General features: G+C 41.5%; 1 protein-coding gene across 6 annotated transcripts in view; it reads left to right on the top strand.

Annotated features, from left to right (window-relative positions):
• PUS7 (pseudouridine synthase 7) overlaps window positions 1–21,578 on the top strand; it is a 54,894-nt gene that overhangs the window by 19,561 nt on the left and 13,755 nt on the right. For 5 of the 6 annotated variants that reach the window (XM_057550156.1, XM_057550155.1, XM_057550158.1 and 2 more), the window contains exons 6-8: window positions 5,807–5,918; window positions 8,090–8,167; window positions 20,929–21,057. In XM_057550156.1, the coding sequence (XP_057406139.1) occupies window positions 5,807–5,918; window positions 8,090–8,167; window positions 20,929–21,057 (319 nt within the window). The remainder of the gene's footprint in view (window positions 1–5,806; window positions 5,919–8,089; window positions 8,168–20,928; window positions 21,058–21,578) is intronic. The other variant, XM_057550159.1, reaches the window with a different exon arrangement.

Raw genomic sequence — 21,578 nt, 5'->3', positions numbered from 1 at the left:
CAGTAGGAAATGATGTGAATGGCTGTATTTTTCTGTTCTCCCACAATTGGCATGTAGCTGGCAACTCATCTAGCTGTGGAGGAGAGAAGGTGACTTCCTACATAAAGCAGATGCCTTGGTGCATTCAGTCTTCATTCTCTCGAGGAGCCCAGGTTGAGAAGGGCTGCTAGTGGGGGTGTTCCTTATAGAGAGGTAGTCCTCGTGGGTCAGCTGCCTTCTTGCAAAGGCAAGAGGAAGAGGCAGGGTCTCATTCTGACGACTGGTCACGAGGAAGCAGATTGGAAAAGGCAATTTTTTTTTCCATTTTTTTGACTGGTTACTCCTTGGAAATGACTGTTTTATCTTAGAGGATGACCTAAGCATGTTTGTGATGTTGGCATTTGCAGGCCAAGGTGGCCAGTGCAGTTGCCCCCTCAAGTGAGTGGTTCCGTATCTCTCGTGTTCCGTCTGTATCTGCATTTTCTGTGCTTATTCCACACCCACCTTTCTTTTTTTTCCAAATAAAAAATTTCCTTGTTTTCCAAGGGAGGTGCTGAGCTCTGTGTGACATGAACACCGGCCCCCCAACCCATTTCCCTTCTCACATCTTCAGTAAAGTATGAATTTCTCACTGTAAAAAGAAGCATGAAGGCAGGTCCACTTGAACCAGTGCTTGGACGGAGATCTCGACCTCCGGGGTTCGAGGGGCTGTGGCGTTTAGTCAGAGATAGACTAGAGCTCTGCCATCTGCGTGTTCCCGCCCGCCTCCTCATTGACCCAGATGGGCACCTGAGAGCCTATGCGCGTCTTCTGCAGATCTCGCCCCCCCGCACCCCTGCACACGGGGAGTGGCCTAAAGTAAGCAGCATTCAGAAAGTAGGGAGAGCTGGTGCCTGAAGAGGGCTGTTGGTGCCTCTGCAAACAGAATGCAGTACCAGTGACAGCTCATCCTCCTGGGCCACCTCGCGAAGCATTTGAGTGGATTAGCTTTTAAAGCTTCATTGCAAAGCTAAGATAGAATGTTTTTAGAGCTCCCTCACTACCAAACCCTGACATAAATTGTTACTGGTGGGTCATGCATTATCTACCAGATTTCCAACATTGTTTTTTAATCTTTTTTTTTTTCTAAGTTTTTAATTTTATTTATTTTTGGCTGCATTTGGGTCTTTTTTAAAATTAATTAATTTATTTTGTTTTTGGCTGCGTTGGGTCTTTGTTGCTGTGCGTGGGCTTTCTCTAGTTGAGGCGAGCAGGGGCTACTCTTTGTTGTGGTGCGTGAGCTTCTCATTGCGGTGGCTTCTCTTTGTTGCGGAGCACGGGCTCTAGGCGCGTGGGCTTCAGTAGTTGTGGCATGCGGGCTCAGTAGTTGTGGCGCACGGGCTCTAGAGCACAGGCTTAGTAGCTGTGGCGCACGGGCTTAGTTGCTCCATGGCATGTGGGATCTTCCCGGAGCAGGGCTTGAATCCGTGTCCCCTGCATTGGCCGGCGGATTCTTAACCACTGCGCCACTAGGGAAGTCCCTGCATTGGGTCTTAGTTGCTGTGCGCAGGCTTTCTCTAGTTGCGGCAAGTGGGGGGCTACTCTTCATTGCGGTTCGTGGGCTTCTCACTGCGGTGGCTTCTCTCGTTGCGGAGCACGGGCTCTAGGCGTGCGGGCTTCAGTAGTTGTGGCACGCGGGCTCAGTAGTTGTGGCTTGCCGGCTCTAGAGCGCAGGATCAGTAGTTGTGGCGCACGGGCTTAGGTGCTCCGCGGCATGTGGGATCTTCCTGGAGCAGGTCTTGAATCCATGTCCCTTGTATTGGCAGGCGGATTCTTAACCACTGCACCATCAGGGAAGTCCTAGAAGATTTGCAACATTCTTTACCTCAGATAGGGCTATGCATCCTAAAACACAGGTGTGGTAGATTCTAAATCATGGTGGCCAAACACAAATTACCAACTGTTTTAACTCAGATGTTATTTTGTGTGTTAATCCAGTCTGATAGACAGGGCACATTGATTTACCTACTAAAGGATACATATGGTATTCTTCTGAAAATATCATAATTATCATAAACCATATACTCAGGTAAATTAACTTATATTTTGAGATAGATAGTATACATCCCCAAAAACCTTTTTAAAGATTTAAGTTAAAAAAATTTTTTGTGGCATGTAATATGTAGAGATTCTCCATACTGTGCGAAATGAGTGGTTTCCAGGAGGCATACCTGGATGGAGGAGTCCACAGAGACTCAGGAAGAAGAGCCAGACAGATACAAAGTTAAGTTTCTGTGAGAGCCTGGTGTTATGCAATCCATAGGAAGAGGGGATTTCAATGATAGAGTGGTTTGCTGTGGAAAATATTACAGACAGTTCCAACAAGATTGGAACTCTGAAATATGTCCACCAATTTTTAGCAATATGGAGATCATCAGTGTCTTTGCCAGAGCAGTTTTAGTGGAATGATTGGAAACCAGTTTACACAGTAGGTTGAGAATGGAAGGCGATAAATACACCGTAAAGAGGAGGAGAAAGGAAAGGAACATGGTTAAGGAGAGGGAGACGTAGGTTTGACTTTTACAATGCAAGAGCCCTGAGCGTACTGATATGCTGACGGGAAAGAGCCAGTGGAGAGGGAGGGGGCTGATGATGGCTGGAGCAGAACCCCTGCGGAAGCTGCAGGGTGGGTGTGCAGGGGTGCAGCAGGGGAAATGGGCTTGAATAAGAAGGAAAGAATGTTCTGCATGCTACCCATCCTGTCATCTTTCTCGAGCTACAAACATTTTTCCTTCTTTATTCATGAGGATCTCTGTGCTCAATACATGAATCTTCCTGAATGTCGTTTTCTTTTTTTATCTGGTTTCTGTTTCTCCTCTCCTGGGGCTGCCATATTAGACCATCAGAAGATTCCTTCCTAGCCTGAGAATTCTTTGCATTCATATTTTAAATCAGAGTGTCTCAAAAATGTTTGAAAGTTATTTTAAATTCACTTAAATTATGAAGCTACCATCTATGCTACCTAGCATTCCAAGGATTTGGAGTTTTATGAAGTCAAACAAGTGCCCCAAAATAAGTTGAGACTCACCGATTGTCCATTATTCAAAACATTCCCAGTTAATCAATGCATATGCTTATTACTAGTTTGTGTACTGAGTGCACTTGGAAAAAGAATCCTTATGTCTGTTACTTGCAGAGGAGATAATTGAATGCATGCTCACTGCTTGGATTTGCTAATAAAAGATGCATGCTTGTGAGCCAAACTCATATCAGTTGTCATGGTTTCTCCTAAGGTGTAATAGCATTTAGTTTTTGGTCTTGTGGTTTCATTTATTTCTTGCCACTATAGTTAATTTTGAACATACTGAAAGGGTAGTTAGAGGAAAATGTAGCTACACTTCATCAACTTTTATCACAAATATTTTTAAAGCTTTTTATTATGGACATTTTCAAACATGCAGACAAATAAAGGAAGTAGTATGCTGAACCCCTGTGTACCCATCAAGCATCTTCAGTATTATTAACGTTCTGTTGTTTTGTTTGATCTGTTCCTCCCACTTTTTTTTCCTTTGTTGGAGTGTTTTTAAAGAAAATTCTACATAGTACTTCATTTCACTCGTAAATACTTCAGTATGTATCTGACAGATAAGAACTAAAACCCTAAATCATTATCACATCCCCACAAAATCAACAATAATTTCTTAATATCTCATACCCAGTGCCTGTTCAGTTTTTCTCTGATTGTCTCAGAAATGCCTTTTGCATACAGATGTCTTGTTTAAATCATGATACAAACAAGGTCAGAACATTGCATTCGGTGGGTAAGTCTCTTAAATCTGTTTTAATCTATCAGTTTGAGAACTGTTTTCCATAATAATTTTTTGCATTTTTTTCAAATAAAAAAATCAGTGCAGGAAACTCATAAAACACAGAAAAGCACAATGAAAAACAGTCATTACTTGCAGTCTCACAACCGAAAGATAATCACAAATAGCGTTTTGGTACACGTCCTCCCATATTTAAGAAAACAAATCTCTGGATGGGGAGGCATTTTGCATACAGTCTTACACCTTTTGCTACATCCTGTGGGCACAGACAGTGCAGCTTTTGAGGGTGAGTGGACAGGCCACTGTGAGGGGATTGAGACAGGGAGGCCTGGACCTGTCGGTGAGTTTTCTGCTTGTTCACTGTTTGCCTCTGCGACATTCCATTGTTAACGTCTAAATGGCTGTTAACCCACCACATAACCACCAGGCGCTGTAGGAGTCCTCAGTAGAAACTTTCCATGCGATCATTTGCATGTTCACTTCTAAAGCACTTTAATATTATTATAAATTAAATACTGCTCTCTTGTGCTCTTTATGCTGTGCATTTGGACAGAGGTCAGAACTGCAGCAGGTAAGAGCGGTTGGCGTTTCATGTAGATAAAATGAAATGCCAATGATTTTTGTCACAGGTGCTAAGTATAGACAATTTTGCTTAAATGTAGGGAGCTGGAAGGAAAACCAAAAATAATATCCCTGTTCACAATTTTCTGAGGATGAGTTGTGAGGAATTCACATCAAGAGCCCAAGAAATACTTGCAGTGCTTTTTCTGTAATACTTTAAGCATACATGCTATGGCAGTTTTCCAAGACAGCTTATTGGTCAATTTGTTCTCTACATTTTAGCTTATATCCCTAACCTATGAAGCAGTGCTTTTTGCCTTGACAAAGGCAGGTGTACAAGTAACTTTAGTATCAGAAGTTTCTTATGTCTTTGAAGATGAAGGATTCATGAGTTCATGCTAAAGGGACAAAGACAAAGGAACATTTTTAAAAGAAGAAGACTTCTGGGGATTATATGAAATATTTTTTCACAGTCTTTCTTTCATAGAGTTACAGAAATCAACTGAATTAGATGCGTTCAAATAACAGCTGCAGCTTTGTGTCACACAAGACTCACAAACGTTGTACAACATCTGAGATGTGCAGTTGTGGCTTACACATTTTTCCCAAAGTTGATTTTTCAGAACACTCTTTGGGCAACTGAAGTTGAAACCTTAATGTTGTTTAAACATATGTTTCTAGATTGTAGTGTAATTTTAATGTTCGTTTGGAAGAACAGTTTTTAAAAGTCAGATTTTCCAAAGTCTCGAAATGTTTGCCAGTTTCTAAAACATTGAGCAATCGAAGTAACAGTGGCTCAGAAGTTAATATTTTTAACCTGACTTAATTTTTAAAGTCTCCTCTTCCCCCAAGAATGACAATTAGGTATTGAATGCCAGCTGCTCTCTCTGTCCAGTAGACCTTTGTAAACCATCTAGTATTCGCTCAACTTCTGTGATGGAAGTGGCCTTTGGAAAATCTAAACTTGTCGCTGAGGCAGCTCCTCACAAGCTTTATCCCCAACCCCGCTGAGGCATCCAGCCTGTTGTGCGAACACCTGACTGGGGAGATGAGGCAAGGCTTGTAGGCTCCGCCATGGCTGCTGTCTCCCTCTGGCCTGCATACGCTCTGGAGGGCCAGGCGGCCCTCTTTCAGACACATGCTTGTAAAGGAAGCCACTGGGGAATGGTGGACCCCTCTGTGTTTCTCTGTGTGAAGATTGCTGGTTAGGTTTAGTCATTTATCACACCACCTGCATTTCTCGATTTTGATTTTAAATACAGACAGATAAGTATCCAATTACAGAAAGTTTAATAACTGTAGACCACAAGGTATAACCACTTAACCCATATTTCTTGTCAGACTAGATCTGATTTCTCTCTCAAAGGTTCTCTAGCAAAAATGATCTTGTGGGGTTTCATAAGAACTCAGCTAACTTTTATTATGGTGTATATAATAGTTAATTTTTTTCTTTTTTTAAGATCCAAGAAAACATTCTTGGCCAAAATCTAGGGGAAGTTACTGCCACTTCGTACTGTACAAGGAAAACAAAGACACCATGGATGCTATTAATCTACTGTCTAAATATTTAAGGTTAGTATTTTGTTCTTTTGCCCATACAAAATCAAAACACAGAAGTGTATTTTCCTCTTTCCATGCTGATGAAAAAGGAGTGGGAAAATAGGCAAATAGGTAGCAAATGTGCCTCCTAATTATAGTGGGTTTTTTTGTTTGTTTGTTTGTTTGTTTTGGGGGGTTTTTTTTTTGGCTGCACTGCGTGACTTGCAGGATCCTAGTTCCCCGACCAGGGATTGAACCCGGGCCACAGCACTGAAAGCGCCGAGTCCTAACCACTGGACCGCCAGGGAATTCCCAATTATAGTTTTCTTAGACAACAGTTGAATTAATTTTTTTTAACCTCCTTGCATATTGCCAGTGATTCAAAATGAAAATTCTATAAGTAAGTGGTTTACATATAGTTGAGAGTTACTAGTTCACCCAGCTGAAAATAAAAATTAACTTTCTTCCCTGAAAGCCTACACTTTGACGTGGTTGCAGAGGTCTGCTGCTAAACCATAAGCTCTTAACTCCAGGAGATAGACTAGACTGGAAACCTGAGACCAGTCAGATTTCCTCACAGGAGTGCAAATAGAGTAGAGTTTGGGTCTCTGAGGATGAGCCAGGTGCCGTTTTATTTTTGGAAATGGGTACAGGTACCATAGCAAATCTGTATGCATGGAAATTTGCTTTCTGATGTATATTTAACCCAGTTGAAAGACAACACACAGTGTGTTAGTTTGCTATGGCTGCCTTGACAAGATACCACGGACTGGGTGTCTTAAATAAGAGACGTTCATTTTCCCACAGTCCGAAGGCTGGAAGCCCCAAGCTCAGGGTGTTGCCAGGTTTGGTTTTTTCTGAGGCCTCTCCTTGGCTTGCAGATGGCCACCTCCTCTGTGTTCTCTCATGGTCTTCCCTCTGAGTGTGTCTGTGTCCTGGAGTCTCTCTGTGTGTCTACGTTTCCTCTCCTTATATTAGGACACAAGTCTAATTGGATTAGGGCCTCATTTTAACATAATCACCTCTTTAAAGGCTCTATCTCCAAATACACTTGCGTTCTGAGGTACTGGCTGTCACAGCCTCAACATAGGAATTTTAAGGGAGCACAATTTAGTCCATAGGACACAGTACCATTTGAAGTAGCATTTTACTTTACTCTAGTTGCTAGCTCTCTCTGATTCCTTGTCTGTACCTGAACCCGGGAGAGGAGCCGGTTGGGGAGGGAGCTCCTCTGAGATCTGGAGCTGGGATTGCTCAGAGTTCAAGAAATTCTTCCCGTTTCTCTCCTGTTCGTGTGGAGCAGTTTTTATAAAATTCTTCTTGGTTAACTGGCTTATTTCTATCTTCATATTAAAACTATTCCGATCCTTGTTTTAGCATTTGGCTTTTATACAAGAAATAGCATGTATTTATGGAAAATTCACATTACTATTAACTTTTTTGAAATTGAAGGTATAAAATTTTTGAAGTGGTACGTGATACATCTAGAATGGATTTTTCTTTACCTTCACAGTTACGTAATTAATGAATTGCATGTAATCAACAGGAAGTGCATTACTTCCTTCTCTGTTGCTGGCTAGTACAAACGTTCTGAGTCACACACAGCTGGACTTCCCTGGTGGCGCAGTGGTTAAGAATCCGCCTGCCAGTGCAGGGGACATGGGTTCGAGCTCTGGTCCGGGAAGATCCCACATGCCGCGGAGCAACTAAGCCCATGTGCCACAACTACTGAGCCTGCGCTCTAGAGCCCATGAGCCGCAACTACTGAGCCTGCGTGCCTAGAGCCTGTGCTCCGCAACAAGAGAAGCCACCGCAATGAGAAGCCCGTGCACCGCAACAAAGAGCAGCCCCCACTCGCTGCAACTAGAGAAAGCCTGCGCGCAGCAACGAAGACCCAATGCAGCCAACAATTAAATAAAAAATAAAAAATAGTCACACACAGCTAAGGAGGGGGTTGTTCAGGCATCATTTTTTTTTTTTAAACACCTTTATTGGAGTATAATTGCTTTACAATTGTTCAGGCATCATTTACTTTCTTAGCTTGCACACTAATTTATGTTTTCCTGGGTATATTTTTAAATAAAGTTTGTCCTTACTCTTATTCCGTTACGATTTTAAGTGTATTTATTTTAAATCTTAAATTATGAGAAGCATGATTTCCTAATGGTACGTGACTTCAGATGATTTTGTTTTTGTCTTATCAGAGTCAAGCCAAACATATTCTCCTACATGGGAACCAAAGATAAAAGGGCCATAACCGTTCAAGAGATTGCTGTTCTCAAGTAAGTAGTGAGTACATGTCGGGGTTCGTACTGCAAAACTCCTAGCGCCGCCTTTCAGAGTTCTTGGATTTGCTTTGTGGAGTTTACCTCTTCCATCTTTAGATGGTGCCTCTGCCTATTCAAAAGATTGCTTTTCTATTTGTTTTTTTCTTCTTCCTTATCTGTATTTTCTAATGTTTTTGCAGCAAAAATGTTTTGCAGTAATTTTTAAAGGATTTTTGTGGTAGAGTCAAGAGAATAAGTGCCTCTTTCTCTCCTCTCTCTTTTTCATTCATTATTAAATATAAGTTATTTAAAATTACAGAACAGTGAATGAGATCTTTTGTTACACACTGGAGATACACAGATGAAAAAGATGGCAGAAAGAAAAATCAGAACTTATCACACAGTGAGATAAATGCTAAAATAGAGGTATATTTGGGGTATTAGGGTAGACCTGACGACAGAGCTTGGCACTCATTGTGGGGGGCAGGCCGGGGAGCTATTCACAGAAAATGGCATCTAGATGAGGGCTTCTCTGCCTCTTCACTGCTGGCATTTTGGACTGGGTAAAATTCTTTGTTGTAGGGGCCGTCCTGTGCATTGTAGGACGTTTAGCAGCAGCCCTGGTCTCTACCCACTAGATGTCAGTAGCATTTCCTCTACTAATGTCAGCATTGTGACAAACAAAAATGTCTCCAGACATTTCTAAATGTCCCTTGAAGGGCAAAATAGCCCCTGGTTGAGAATCACTGGTCTAGATTCTAGAAGGATGGGTAGGAGTTTCCTAGGGCTGGGAGGGTCTAGGGTTGTTTGTTCCACACCAAGAAAACAGTTTGTGAAGACACTGGAAAGGATTTGGGGAGCATAGCATATTTGGTACCTGGCAGGTGTTTGAGTTTTGTGGGAGCTGAGCAGGAAATAAGGCTTGAAGGGTAGGTACGATCCAGATCCTGAAGGGCCCTGAGGGTCATGTTAGGATCTTGGACTTGACCTTAATCTAAACAGGGGGAGTTGTGTGTAGGGACAGGATTAGGGGTTGTCGGTGAGCAAGAGGGATGGAACGGAGATCGGGCCTATTGCCATATTCTGGGGCGGAGGACGGGGGTCTGAACCCAGTCAGTTCAGTGCAGGTCAGAGGGAAAGGAGGAAGTTGGACAAACTCAGGCTTCTGTCCTCATGCACCCCCTGAGGTAAGGAGTGGTGGGAGGGAGAAATAAAGGGGCAGGAGGAAACTTTGGGGGTGATGCAGATGTTCATTATCTTGAATGTGGTGATGGTTTTACGGGTTTTAACATTCACATGTTAAAACTTGTACATTTTGAATATGTACGGTTTACCGTATGTTAATTTTGTCGTGAAAAATAAAGTCATCTGTGCTTGCTATCCCCACTGAAAACAAATGCATATATGTATTTGTACTTTCCCCATCTTTTCATAAAGAAGCTGAGGTGGCGCCTCCTCTTCGCTCCACAGTCACCTGCCATCTGGCTCCTTTCCCACCCCTCCTCTGATTCTTTTGAGATAATGTCGGGATTGAGCTCCCGGTTGCATCCAAATGGATTTTGCAGTCCTTTCCTTCACTGACCCTGGGACAGTGGCGTGAAGTCGCAGTAAAGGCAGGGTGAGAACATCTCTCCGCGACTTCACTAGTGGCGGTGAGGTGTCGCTGTGTCCGAGGGAGAGCGGGAGGAGACACCTGGAGATGCCAGTGCTCTCGCCTGGTGGCCTGGTCTCTCTCTCCCTGAGACACATGGAACGTGGGGTCCTCTGCTGAGAGTGAAGCGGGCAGGAGTGGGGAAGGGAACTTTAAAAGAGTGTGAAGGTTTGAAACAGCCTCTGTGGGTGATGGGCTCGTCAGCAGCTCCTGACAGTAGGGCACCGGCAGTGACTCGAGGGCTCTGGCTTTCCGTGCTCTGGATGGTGGGGCACAGAAGGTTCTTGTCTTCTCTTTGGTGTCCTGAAATACCATTGTAGTCAACTCCTGTGTTTTCCGGCCGGCCAGCTCTGGGGATTTTTCCACCTAAATTAAAAAATGGATTGGTTCAATTTGCTTTCAACACGGAAGGATCTAGGTAGAAAATGAAAGTTCCACCATAATTGTACTCCCTCAGAGACTGCCTTGCTTACGGCGTGGTATATTTTTGTAGGGGACTCTTTTTTCCTTATAAACCGAAATATTTATTTAAAATGTGTTCTTTTCTTGCAAACAATAAATGATGTACCTCTTTTCCTGTTTAATATGTAGCAAAAGATATTTAAATATATGGATGCATCCTAATTTATGAACTACTGTTCTATTTCTGAATGTTTACATAGTTTCCCATTTCTTGCTATTATAAGCAGTTCCATGATGAACATATTGGGAGTTAAATCTTGGCACACATCTGTGATAACTTCATTAAGATAAACTTAGCAGCAGAAGTACTGACTTAAAGGGAATGTGAAATTCTAGGTTTTAGGTTTCTGATAGCAGAGTTTACTTGCCCTGTAGAAAGGTGGTACCAGTTTATCACCTTTATTCTTCTCCAGAATCGTCCCTGACACATATCACGATCTAAGAAAAAAATAATTTACTAATTTGAGGGTCAAAAAATGGCATCTCGTTATTTTCTGTTGCATTTTATGATGTGACATCTTTGAAGAGTGCAAGTATTTATTTCTCTTCTTCGTCAGCCACCAGGTGTCATACTTGATCACAGTGCGGCTCTATTCATAGACCTTTGCTGCCTTTATCATCTTCCTGTTGACTTAGTAAGAAACCATATTAGACACCTAAATGTTGGCCTTTGGAAAGCACATAGCACTTATCTTGCGGATGCAGGCTACACCCTTCGTTTGCTTAATGGATACGTGGGGCTGGGCTGATTGGCCTTTCCCGTGAGAACTGGTGGACAGGATAAACCCACTCCGCCACACAAAGATTTTAATTATTGCTGAATTGATCAATCCTCCGGATAAGCAGCTTTTCAGCTTCATGTAACTCTCCAAAGTCACCTAGTAGTTTTAACAGGATCTCAAGCAGGAACAGCCTCATTCAGCATGATTTGTTTCTTTTCCTGCCTCTTCCTGCCAGTCTCCTTTCTGAGCCTGGGCCAGTATTTCCCTGGCTTTGTTAATAAAGGCTTTTTTGTGCAACATGCTGCTTAGGTTGGCTCCTGATGTTTAAACGCAAGATTTTGGTAGTCCCAAGTTACTCACAGAATTGCTGTGAATTTACAGCCAAAGAGCTTGATCCAGGATCATCAAAGTTAAAACTATGAACAGAATCGTGAAAAGTATTGTCAGCTTCATTCCATCAGTTCTCAGGGAGCACCCACACCAATGAGAACTGAGTGTAGCTCTTGCTTTCTGCTGTGCTAGTGGGTTTCAGAAATACATGTTGTGTATTTAAGAATAGACAGTAGAATATGATTCAGACATGAAAAGGAATGAAGTACTGATACATACTACGACATAGATTAAAACATTATGCTAAATAAAAGAAGTCATACACAAAAGGCCACATATTATATGATTATATTTGTATGAAATGTCCCAAATAGGGAAATCTATAGAGACAAAGTAGATTAGTGGTTGCTAGGAGCCGCAGATCTAGGGAATGGGGTCAGTAGGTGTAGGGTTTCTTTTGGAGGTGAGAGAAATGTTCTGGAATTAGATAGTGGTGACAGTTGCATAACATTGTGAATATACTAAAGACCACTGAATTGTACACTTTATAATGGTTAAAATGATAACCTTTTTGTTATGTTAATTTTAGCTCAACTTTAAAAAAAAAAAAAAAAAAGAACAGAGCTGTCTTTCATGGCTGTTGGGCATCAGTCTCCATAAGCTCTCTCCAGAGCTGCCAAGTTGCTTATCTGATTCCTTCTTTCCTCCTGACTCTTAAATATTCCATTCGTCTCTACAACAGTAGTTACTGACCAAAGAGGGGTTCTGTCCTCCTGTTCCTCCCTCTGTTCATCTCCATCCTCTCCTGCCTGGACTCCAGGATACTGTTTCTGGATTAATTTATGCCCTGTGGCTCTACCGTTGTCCCCATATATCTGAAGTCAAGGATGTGGTGCCCTTTTTCTCCTGGATCTGCTGCCTCTGAGCAGCTGGTCCAAGCTGGTATTGACCCACTTTACACCTTTTTGGTACTCGGGTTGGACAGGGCATTCGGGGCCAGGAGAGAGGGTAAAGGAGTATGAGTTTTGCCCACTTCTCAGGCTAGCTTCCTACATTTTATAATAATTAATGGGATAATGACAAATGATTTTTCCTCAAGAAATTTGGTCAGGCTGTTTCTGCTTATATTGAACCAGGAAACAAATAAGACTGATTGATATTGCATCAAGGAATTGATTGTCTTCAGGGAGTATGGGGAAATTTTCAGCAAGGAAACAAGAATTCTCTGAGATGAAATGGCAAACTGGTATTATATCGGTGGATTTTAAACAGTTTAACTTAGTAACAGCATATTTTTAACAAGGGAGTAAGATGAAATTTCCCCACTGATTTTTCATGTAATGTTGGAAACTCAGAGGCTGCAGAGCAGGGGCACACACCTCTGTGGGGCTGCTTCCGTGCTTAGCTGCTCTGGGTTGGTAGACCAGGCACTTTGGGGCGGAACAGCCTCTCGTGCAGGCCCCGGGCCCAGGAACCACAGCCACATCCTCCGACCCCTGATTTTCCAGGCGCAGCTGGAACACGGCTCCTCACAACAAGAGCCAGCCGGAATGCGCTTAAGGACCAGGGCTGAAAAACACTGCACAGTCCAGAGTAGTAAAGAGAGAAGTGTATTCAACAAAGTGAAGCACAAACGCTCTTTGTTCTGGTAGTTCTCAGCGTAGATGTCTTTTCAGAGGAAGTCTGAATTCAGAAAAACTTAAAACGACTTTCTTAGGCACAGTGATACACTGTGCAGCATTATTTGTAATTTTGAAAAATTGTAAACAACCCAGGTGACCCAAACTGGAAAATCTTAAATGAATGGCTAAATAAGTAAATTCCAATTGATGAATTATTTTTGACCATATTAGATTATTTGTAATTTTTAAAAAGGCTCTTTATTAAAGGAAAGGGCGAAGTGTGAAAGTCTCAGATGAAAAGCCAATGTCCTGTTTAATGGTGAAATACTAGAGCATTTTATTAGAGCCCGGAACAAAGTAAATAAAGATGACCACACTATTACCACTATTTATCATTGTTCTAGGCATACTGTAACACAAAAAACAAAATTAAGAAATAAGTGGTGTAAAAATTAGAAGGGAGGAGGCCAAATTGCAGTTTTTGTTACTGATATATTATTGTTTCTACGCAAGGAGTTGACTGAAAGTTATACAAGATAGGAAAATTATGTACAAAAATCAATATTCAGATGATAGCCAGTTAGAAATTACAGTGGAAAAAACTCTTTTACACAGAAAAAGTTTAAAAGAAAAGAACATACCTAGAAACAAAGATTTTTGTAAAGTATAAGATCTCTATCTATGAAGAAACTTTGAAATGCTATTGATCGATGTAAAAGGACTTGAATAAATGAATGCTATAACCTGTTCTTGGATACATATAAATGTTCTTTAATGAATAAATGTATAAATTTATGCTGATACTAATGAAAATACCAATAGAATGTTTCAGTGTAATCAAGCTGATCATAATGTGGGAAAGACACAGAACTAGCCATAAAAATTCTGGAAAAAGTGACTAATAAAGGGGTATTAGCCTCAGTATATATATATGAAATAGCTATAAAATAAAAAATATATGTATAAATACATACATATTTTCATTTTTAAAATGTTTTTATTGAAACATTCTCATAATGATTTCTGCTGTGGGGTAAATTGTACACTTAGACTAGTAAAACATTTTAACTACACTTTCCACCCTAAGATATTTCTGGATTTATAGTAATCAATTTCTCTAACTTACCACCTGTTTTTATTTTTTTTAATTTATTTTTATTGAAGTATAGTTGATTTACATTGTTTCAGGTGTGCAACAAAGTCAGTTTTATACTTTTGTATATATATGTATATACACGCACAGACACACACACACACACACACACACACACATATTCTTTTTCAGATTCTTTCCCATTATTGGTTTTTATAAGATACTGAGTATAGTTCCCTGTACTAAACAGTACATCCTTGTTTATTTTATATATAGTAGTGTGTGTATGTTAATCTCACATTCCCAGTTTATTCCTCCCTTCCCCCTTTCCCCTGTGGTAACCATAAGTTTGTTTTCTATGTCTGTGAGTCTGTTTCTGTTTTATAAATAAGTTCATTTGTATATATATTTTTTACCACATATAAGTAAAAGCATATAATATTTGTCTTTGTCTGACTTACTTCACTTGGTATGATAATCTCCAGGTCCATCCGTGTTGCTGCAAATGGCATTATTTCGTTCGTTCTTATGGCTGAGTAATACTCTATTGTATGTATGTACCACATCTTTTGTACCCATTCATCTTTCAATAGACATTTAGGTTGTTTCCATGTCTTGACTCTTGTAAATAGTGCTGCTGTGAACATTGGGGCACATGTATCTTTTTTTTTTTTAAATAAATTTATTTATTTATCTTTGGCTGCGTTGGGTCTCCGTTGCTGTGCGTGGGCTTTCTCTAGTTGCAGCGAGCAGGGCCTACTCTTCATTCCAGTGCGCGGGCTTCTTATTGCAGTGGCTTCTCTTGTTGCGGAGCATGGGCTTTAGGTGCGCAGGCTTCGGTAGTTGTGGCGCGTGGGCTCCGTAGTTGTGGCTTGCAGGCTCTAGAGCGCAGGCTCAGTAGTTGTGGCGCACAGGCTTCGTTGCTCTGCAACATGTGGGATCTTCCCGGACCAGGGCTCAAACCCGTGTCCCCTGCATTGGCAGGTGGATTCTTAACCAGTGTGCCACCAGGGAAGCCCAAAGCATGTTCTGCCTATATTTTCTTCTAGGGGTTTTATATTATCTGGTCTTACATTTAGGTCTTTCATCCATTTTGAGTTTACTTTTGTTTATGGTGTTAGAGAATGTTCTCATTTCATTCTTTTACGTGTAGCTGTCCAGCCTTAGTATATTTTGAAGCATATTATAGAAGTATAGTAGGGACTTCCCTGGCAGTCCATTGGTTAAGACTCCACGCTCCCAAGGCAGGGGGCACGGGTTCGATCCCTGGTCAGGGAACGAAGATCCGACATGCTGCGTGGCATGGCCAAAAAAGTATAACAGTTAAAGCAATATGATACTGGCACATAAATGGGTAGCATTAGAATAATTACAGATCCAGATATATCCACAGAGTTAGTGTGTAAGCAAGTAGCATTTAAAATCAGCAAAGAAGAGTGTTGGTTTTTTTGTTTGTTTGTTTGTTTTTTAATTTATTTGGTTGCGCCGGTTCTTAGTTGCAGCAGGTGGGCTCCTTAGTTGTGGCATGCGAACTCTTAGTTGCGGCATGCATGTGGGATGTAGTTCCCTGACCAGGGATCAAACCCTGGCCCCCTGCATTGGGAGCGTGGAGTCTTAACCACTGTGCCACCAGGGAAGTCCCAAAGAAGAGTTTTGAGTCAGTGAATTTGTTGAAATAACTGAGTAGCCACCTGAAAAAAAAAAAAAATGAAATTAACTCCTTACCTGAGTTTTTATGTCTTCACTGGAAGAGACAAGGCTTTGCCAAATATTAACAAAGCCATTTGAAAAGCGGTATCAGCCACAGTGTCACTGCGAAGGTAGATGGGTAGAGAGAGATATATGATATTACAGATAGATGTAATATGAATATTTATCTTTTGTAGCCAGGTCCTTGGTGTAGTATTTATACTCCTCAATCTACCTTTTAAAAAAAGACAAAGAGCCGAAAGATATGTGTATGCTGATAATTTAAAATGCAGAACCAAAGCCACTGAGCAGCAGCTGATACTGTTACTGACTTGTGTGTGAACAGCTTTCCCCTCTTCTTTCCTTAATCTCCTTGTTGCCTAGGACGAAGAGAGTCCATAATTCAAAGCAGAGGGGGAGAACTTGACCTCCTCCCACTCCTCTCTAAATGAGCCACTTTGGGCATCAGTAGTTGACTGGGGAGAGTAAACAGAAACTGCCAGTCAAAGCCCCTGGGACTCCAGTGCCCAGAGTTCTTTTCTTCTTTGCCACAACCATTGTAGACTTTAAAAGACCAGTAGTCAAGATTAGTGTGTTACACCGGTCAGAATGGCCATCATCAAAAAATCTATAAACAACAAATGCTGGAGAGGGTGTGGAGAAAAGGGAACCCTCTTGCACTGTTGGTGGGAATGTAAATTGATACAGCCACTATGGAGAACAGTATGGAGGTTCCTTAAAAAAATAGAACTACCATACGACCCAGCAATCCCACTACTGGGCATATACCCTGAGAAAACCATAATTCAAAAAGAGTCATGTACCACAATGTTCATTGCAGCTCTATTTACAATAGCCAGGACACGGAAGCAACCTAAGTGTCCATCGACAGATGAATGGATAAAGAAGATGTGGCACATATATACAATGGAATATTACTCAGCCATAAAGAGAAATGAAATGGAGGTATTTGTAGTGAGGTGGGTGGACCTAGAGTCTGTCAGACAGAGTGAAGTAAGTCAGAAAGAGAAAAACAAATACCATGTGCTAACACATGTATATGGAATCTAAGGGAAAAAAAAAAAGGTCATGAAGAACCTAGTGGCAAGACGGAAATAAAGACACAGACCTACTAGAGAATGGACTTGAGGATATGGGGAGGGGGAGGGGTGAGATGTGACAGGGTGAGAGAGTGGCATGGACATATATACACTACCAAATGTAAAATAGATAACTAGTGGGAAGCAGCCGCATAGCACAGGGAGATCAGCTCGGTGCTTTATGACCACCTGGAGGGGTGGGATAGGGAGGGTGGGAGGGAGGAAGATGCAAGAGGGAAGAGATATGGGAACATATGTATATGTATAACTGATTCACTTTGTTATAAAGCAGAAACTAACACACCATTGTAAAGCAATTATACTCCAATAAAGACGTTTAAAAAAAAAAAAATGATTAGTGTGTTAGGGACTGCATGGAGGCCAGCACTGCTGTAAATGAGACATGACGAAAAGTACGTCACTACTGTTGGCCAGAAGGAAACAAAAAGAAAAGTACCCTTTTTACTCTAAAACAACAACAACTGGGGCTTCCCTGGTGGTGCAATGGTTAGGAGTGCGCCTGCCAATGCAGGGGACACGGGTTTGAGCCTTGGTCCGGGAGGATCCCACATGCCGCGGAGCGGCTAGGCCCGTGCGCCACGACTACTGAGCCCGCGTGCCACGACTACTGAAGCCCGCGCGCCTAGAGCCCATGCTGCGCGACAGTAGAGGCCTCCGCAACCAAGAGTAGCCCCGCTCGCCGCAACTGGAGAAGACCTCTGCGCAGCAACGAGGACCCAACGCAGCCAAAAAATAAATAAATGAATAAATTCATAAAAAACAACAACAACTGCAAAAGTACTCTACTTATACCTGGGGATACTATTTTAAAAAAATAATCTCTGGGGCTTCCCTGGTGGCGTAGTGGTTGGGAGTCCACCTGCCAATGCAGGGGACACGGGTTCAAGCCCTGGTCCGGGGAGATCCCACATGCCGCGGAGCAACTAAGCCCGTGCACCACTACTACTGAGCCTGTGCTCTAGAGCCCGTGCTCCGCAACAAGAGAAGCCACCACAGTGAGAAGCCCATGCACTGCAACAAAGAGTAGTCCCCACTCTCTGCAACTAGAGAAAGCCCACACGCAACAATGAAGACCCAACACAGCCAAAAATAAATAAATAAATAAAAATTTTAAAAAAGGTCAAAATAAAAATTAAAAAAAAAAAGATAACCAACTAGGACCTACTGTATAGCACAGAAAACTCTGCTCAATATTATCTAACAACCTAAATGGGAAAATGAGAAAAAAATTTTTTACTGTACAGTCCTATTTGTAGAAGAATGCCAACTAATATAGGAGGAATGGTGGGTATAGAAAAACAGTCTTTCGCAGTCAACACAGTAATATTTGCCTCAGCCAACAATTACCCTTGGGGGACTTCCCTGGTGGTCCAGTGGTTAAGACTCTGTGCTTCCAATGCAGGCAGTGCGTGTTCCATCCCTGGTCCGGGAGCTGGGATCCCACATGCTGCACAGCGAAAAAAAAATAATAAAAAATTATCCTCGGGTACCTAAACAGTTGGATGAAAGACTATGGGGGAACAGGATAGTTACAGAATTTTTAAAATGTCACCCCACAGCTTACCAACTAAAAAAGGGAAAGGAGAGAGAGGTACCGTTTCGCTGCGATACACTGAAAAAGCCACAGCATCACCTACGTGTTATTCCCACCAAAATGTGGGCATCTTACTGTGAGGAAACAATGATTGTCCTGGTTCTTGATTAGATCCTGAATTTAAGGAGGTTTTAAAAAAAATCTAAGTGATGTTATTGGGGGAATTGGGTGAATTTGGATGTGGACTGCTCATCAGTGGCCTTGAATTCACATAGGCTTCGTGAGGGTGACCGGTGGTTAGAAATGTGGGAGACTGTGCTGTGCTTAGGAGACACACACTGCAGTCACTTTAGGGGTGAGGTGTCCCTAGGTCTGCAGCTCACTTGCACATGGTTTAGAAAAATACATAGGTTTTACCTGCATGTGTGTATGTATGCGCGTATGTGTAATGTGTGGGTGTTCATATATCTAGAAATATATGTAAAGTAAATCTGGGAAATTGTTAGCAATTGGTAAATCTACAGGTGAGGTATAAGACTGTTCGTTATAGTGTTGCCAATTTTCTCCAGTTTGATTTTTTTTAACATGAAGCTGGGAAATTTTCTTAAGTGTAAAATATTATGAATAAACTCACAAAATGGGAGATAATATTTGCAAGCTATGTGGTAAAGGGTAGATTTCCTTAATATATGAAAACAGAAGAATATTAACAGTCCAACAGAAAAATAAGTAATAGGATGAACAGGTACTTCACAGTCAAGATAATGAAGAAATGTTTAATTTCTCTCATAGTAAGAAGCATTCAGATAAAAATCAAAATAGTATTTTTTTTAAATAAATTTATTTATTTATTTTTGGCTGCGTTGGGTCTTCGTTGCTGCGCGGGCTTTCTCTGGTTGTGATGAGCGGGGGGCTACTCTTCGTCAGGGTGCATGGGCTTCAGTAGTTGTGGCACGTGGGCTCAGTAGTTGTGGCTCACAGGCTTAGTTGCTCCGCAGCGTGTGGGATCTTCCCAGACCAGGGCTCGAACCTGTGTCCCCTGCATTGACAGGCGGATTCTTAACGACTGCGCCACTAGGGAAGCCCCAAGATAGCATTTTTAACTTATCAGCCTGACAGAGCTCAAAAAGGTTTATAACATGCTGTGTGAGGAGACACAGGCATGAGGAAGTAGGTACTTACATATTAATGGTGTGAGTGTGAATTGGTGTAACTTTTTTGGAGGGCAATAGGGGTTAAAATTTAAAATCCCTGCCTTCTAATTCTAGGGGCTTAATCCGAATCATTCACCTCTGTAGATGCACCAAGAAGTCTATACGAGGGTATGTGTTATAGAATGGATTGTAATAGCACAAGATGGGTAGCAATTTAAATGCCCATCACAGGGGACTAAAGGTCAGAGAAAGGCTCCAGGCAGTGCGGCAGCCATTCTTTGAAGCTGTACACAGAGTGAGGCAGCTCCAGAAGGGCTGTATGGATAAGGCACGTCTCTAATATGCATTTTTTCAGTGAATATAAGCAATATACTGAACAACTGATAATGTAACAAAAATTGTTTTTTAAAAGGGAAGATCTGAGTGCTAGTTACATGGTTGTGTTCACTTTGTGAAAATCCGTGAAGCAGAACACTTATGATCTGCGTACTTTTCTGTATGTATAACATATGTATTAAAAGCTTACAAAGAAATTCCAAAAAGAGAGAAGACAATAGGTGTATCTATGTGTACAGAAAATGTTACTAGAAGAATAGACAAGAAACGTTTAATGTTGGCTGCCAGTGGGGAGGGGTATTGAGGGATAGAGATAGAACAGAGGCCTTTTAGTACTGTATTTCTTTTTCTATGTGTATTACTATTAAAGAAGTTAAGTAGTTTTTCATGAAAATTTTATAATGCCATTTAAATTATAGCAGGAGGGTACAGATTATGGTAGGATTCTGACTACATATATATAGTCAGATAAAGATAAATATTATATAAATAGATCTGACATGAGTTTAAGAAAGAAAGAATGGGAGGAAATTCAAAGTTAGATATTAAGAGATTTTTTTTTCAGGTGATGAAACTGAATTTTTTTTTTCTTACTCTGTACCTTTCTGTATTTTTCCAAGTTTTCTGTAGTGAGTTTACAATATTTTTCTGAGGGACAAAAATGAAAATATGACTTTTTTAATGCTTAATAACTATCTTTTTACCTGTAGGGATTGCTCTCTGCTCCCTTTCTCGCCCCTCTCCCCTCACAAAAACTAGAAAATTTCACAGATGATACTGTTCCATTATCAGTATGTAAGTAACATAAGACTCTAAGAATATAAAGGTGGCCCAGGTTACATCATTCCAATAGGAACAGGTGTCCTCATGCTGGAGGAACATTCGAGAGGCAAATGAAAGGTAGGCTTACCCCACCAGCTGTGGTGCCTTTCTTTTCCATCGTCATAGTGTGTAGTCTGATTTCAAGCTGCAGTTTTCTGTAGTAAAGTGTCCTAGACCATTTCAGCCAGGCGATAGCTCATGACCCTCTTTCTGTTCCTTTTTTTATTTCGTATTTTTTAGAATAACTGCACAAAGACTTGCCCACTTGAATAAGTGCTTGATGAACTTTAAGCTAGGGAATTTCAGCTATCAGAAAAACCCTCTGAAATTGGGAGAGCTTCAAGGGAATCACTTCACTGTTGTCCTCAGGTAAAGAGCTGCGGGTATGAATGCAGACCAGAGAGGGTCTTGCCATGTCACCTTGAGTCTGTTCAGAACAGTTGTTAATCCCAGTGAGCTGGTGCTGATGCCCGTGGCAGCCCGGGAAGGCGGGGTGGGGCCCGATGAGGCTGGGAGAGCAAACACAGCTGCAGTGTTTGTACCAACACGCCCATCCCTCTAAAAACTCAGCACCACCTTTGGAAAGAAGCCATCTCCTTGAAATACAAAAGACGGCCTATGATTCCACTTATATTCGGTACCTAGAATAGGTAAATTCATAGACGTAGGACGTAGAATAAAAGTTACCTGGGGTATAAGGTGCGGGCGGGGAGATGGAGAGTTACTGTTTAATAGATTCAGAGTTTCCATTTGAGAAGATGAAAAAGTTCAGGAAGTAGATAGTGGTAAAGGTTGCACAACATTGTGAAGGTACTTAATGCTACTGTATTGCATACTTAGAAATGGCTAAAAAGGTAAATTTAGTGTTGTGTATATGTCACCATTTTTTA

This window comes from Balaenoptera acutorostrata, chromosome 7 (genome assembly GCF_949987535.1).
Source record: "Balaenoptera acutorostrata chromosome 7, mBalAcu1.1, whole genome shotgun sequence".
Lineage (NCBI taxonomy): Eukaryota > Metazoa > Chordata > Mammalia > Artiodactyla > Balaenopteridae > Balaenoptera > Balaenoptera acutorostrata.
The sequence above is the reverse complement of the archived record's forward strand: the minus strand, read 5'-3'. Positions and strand labels throughout refer to the sequence as shown.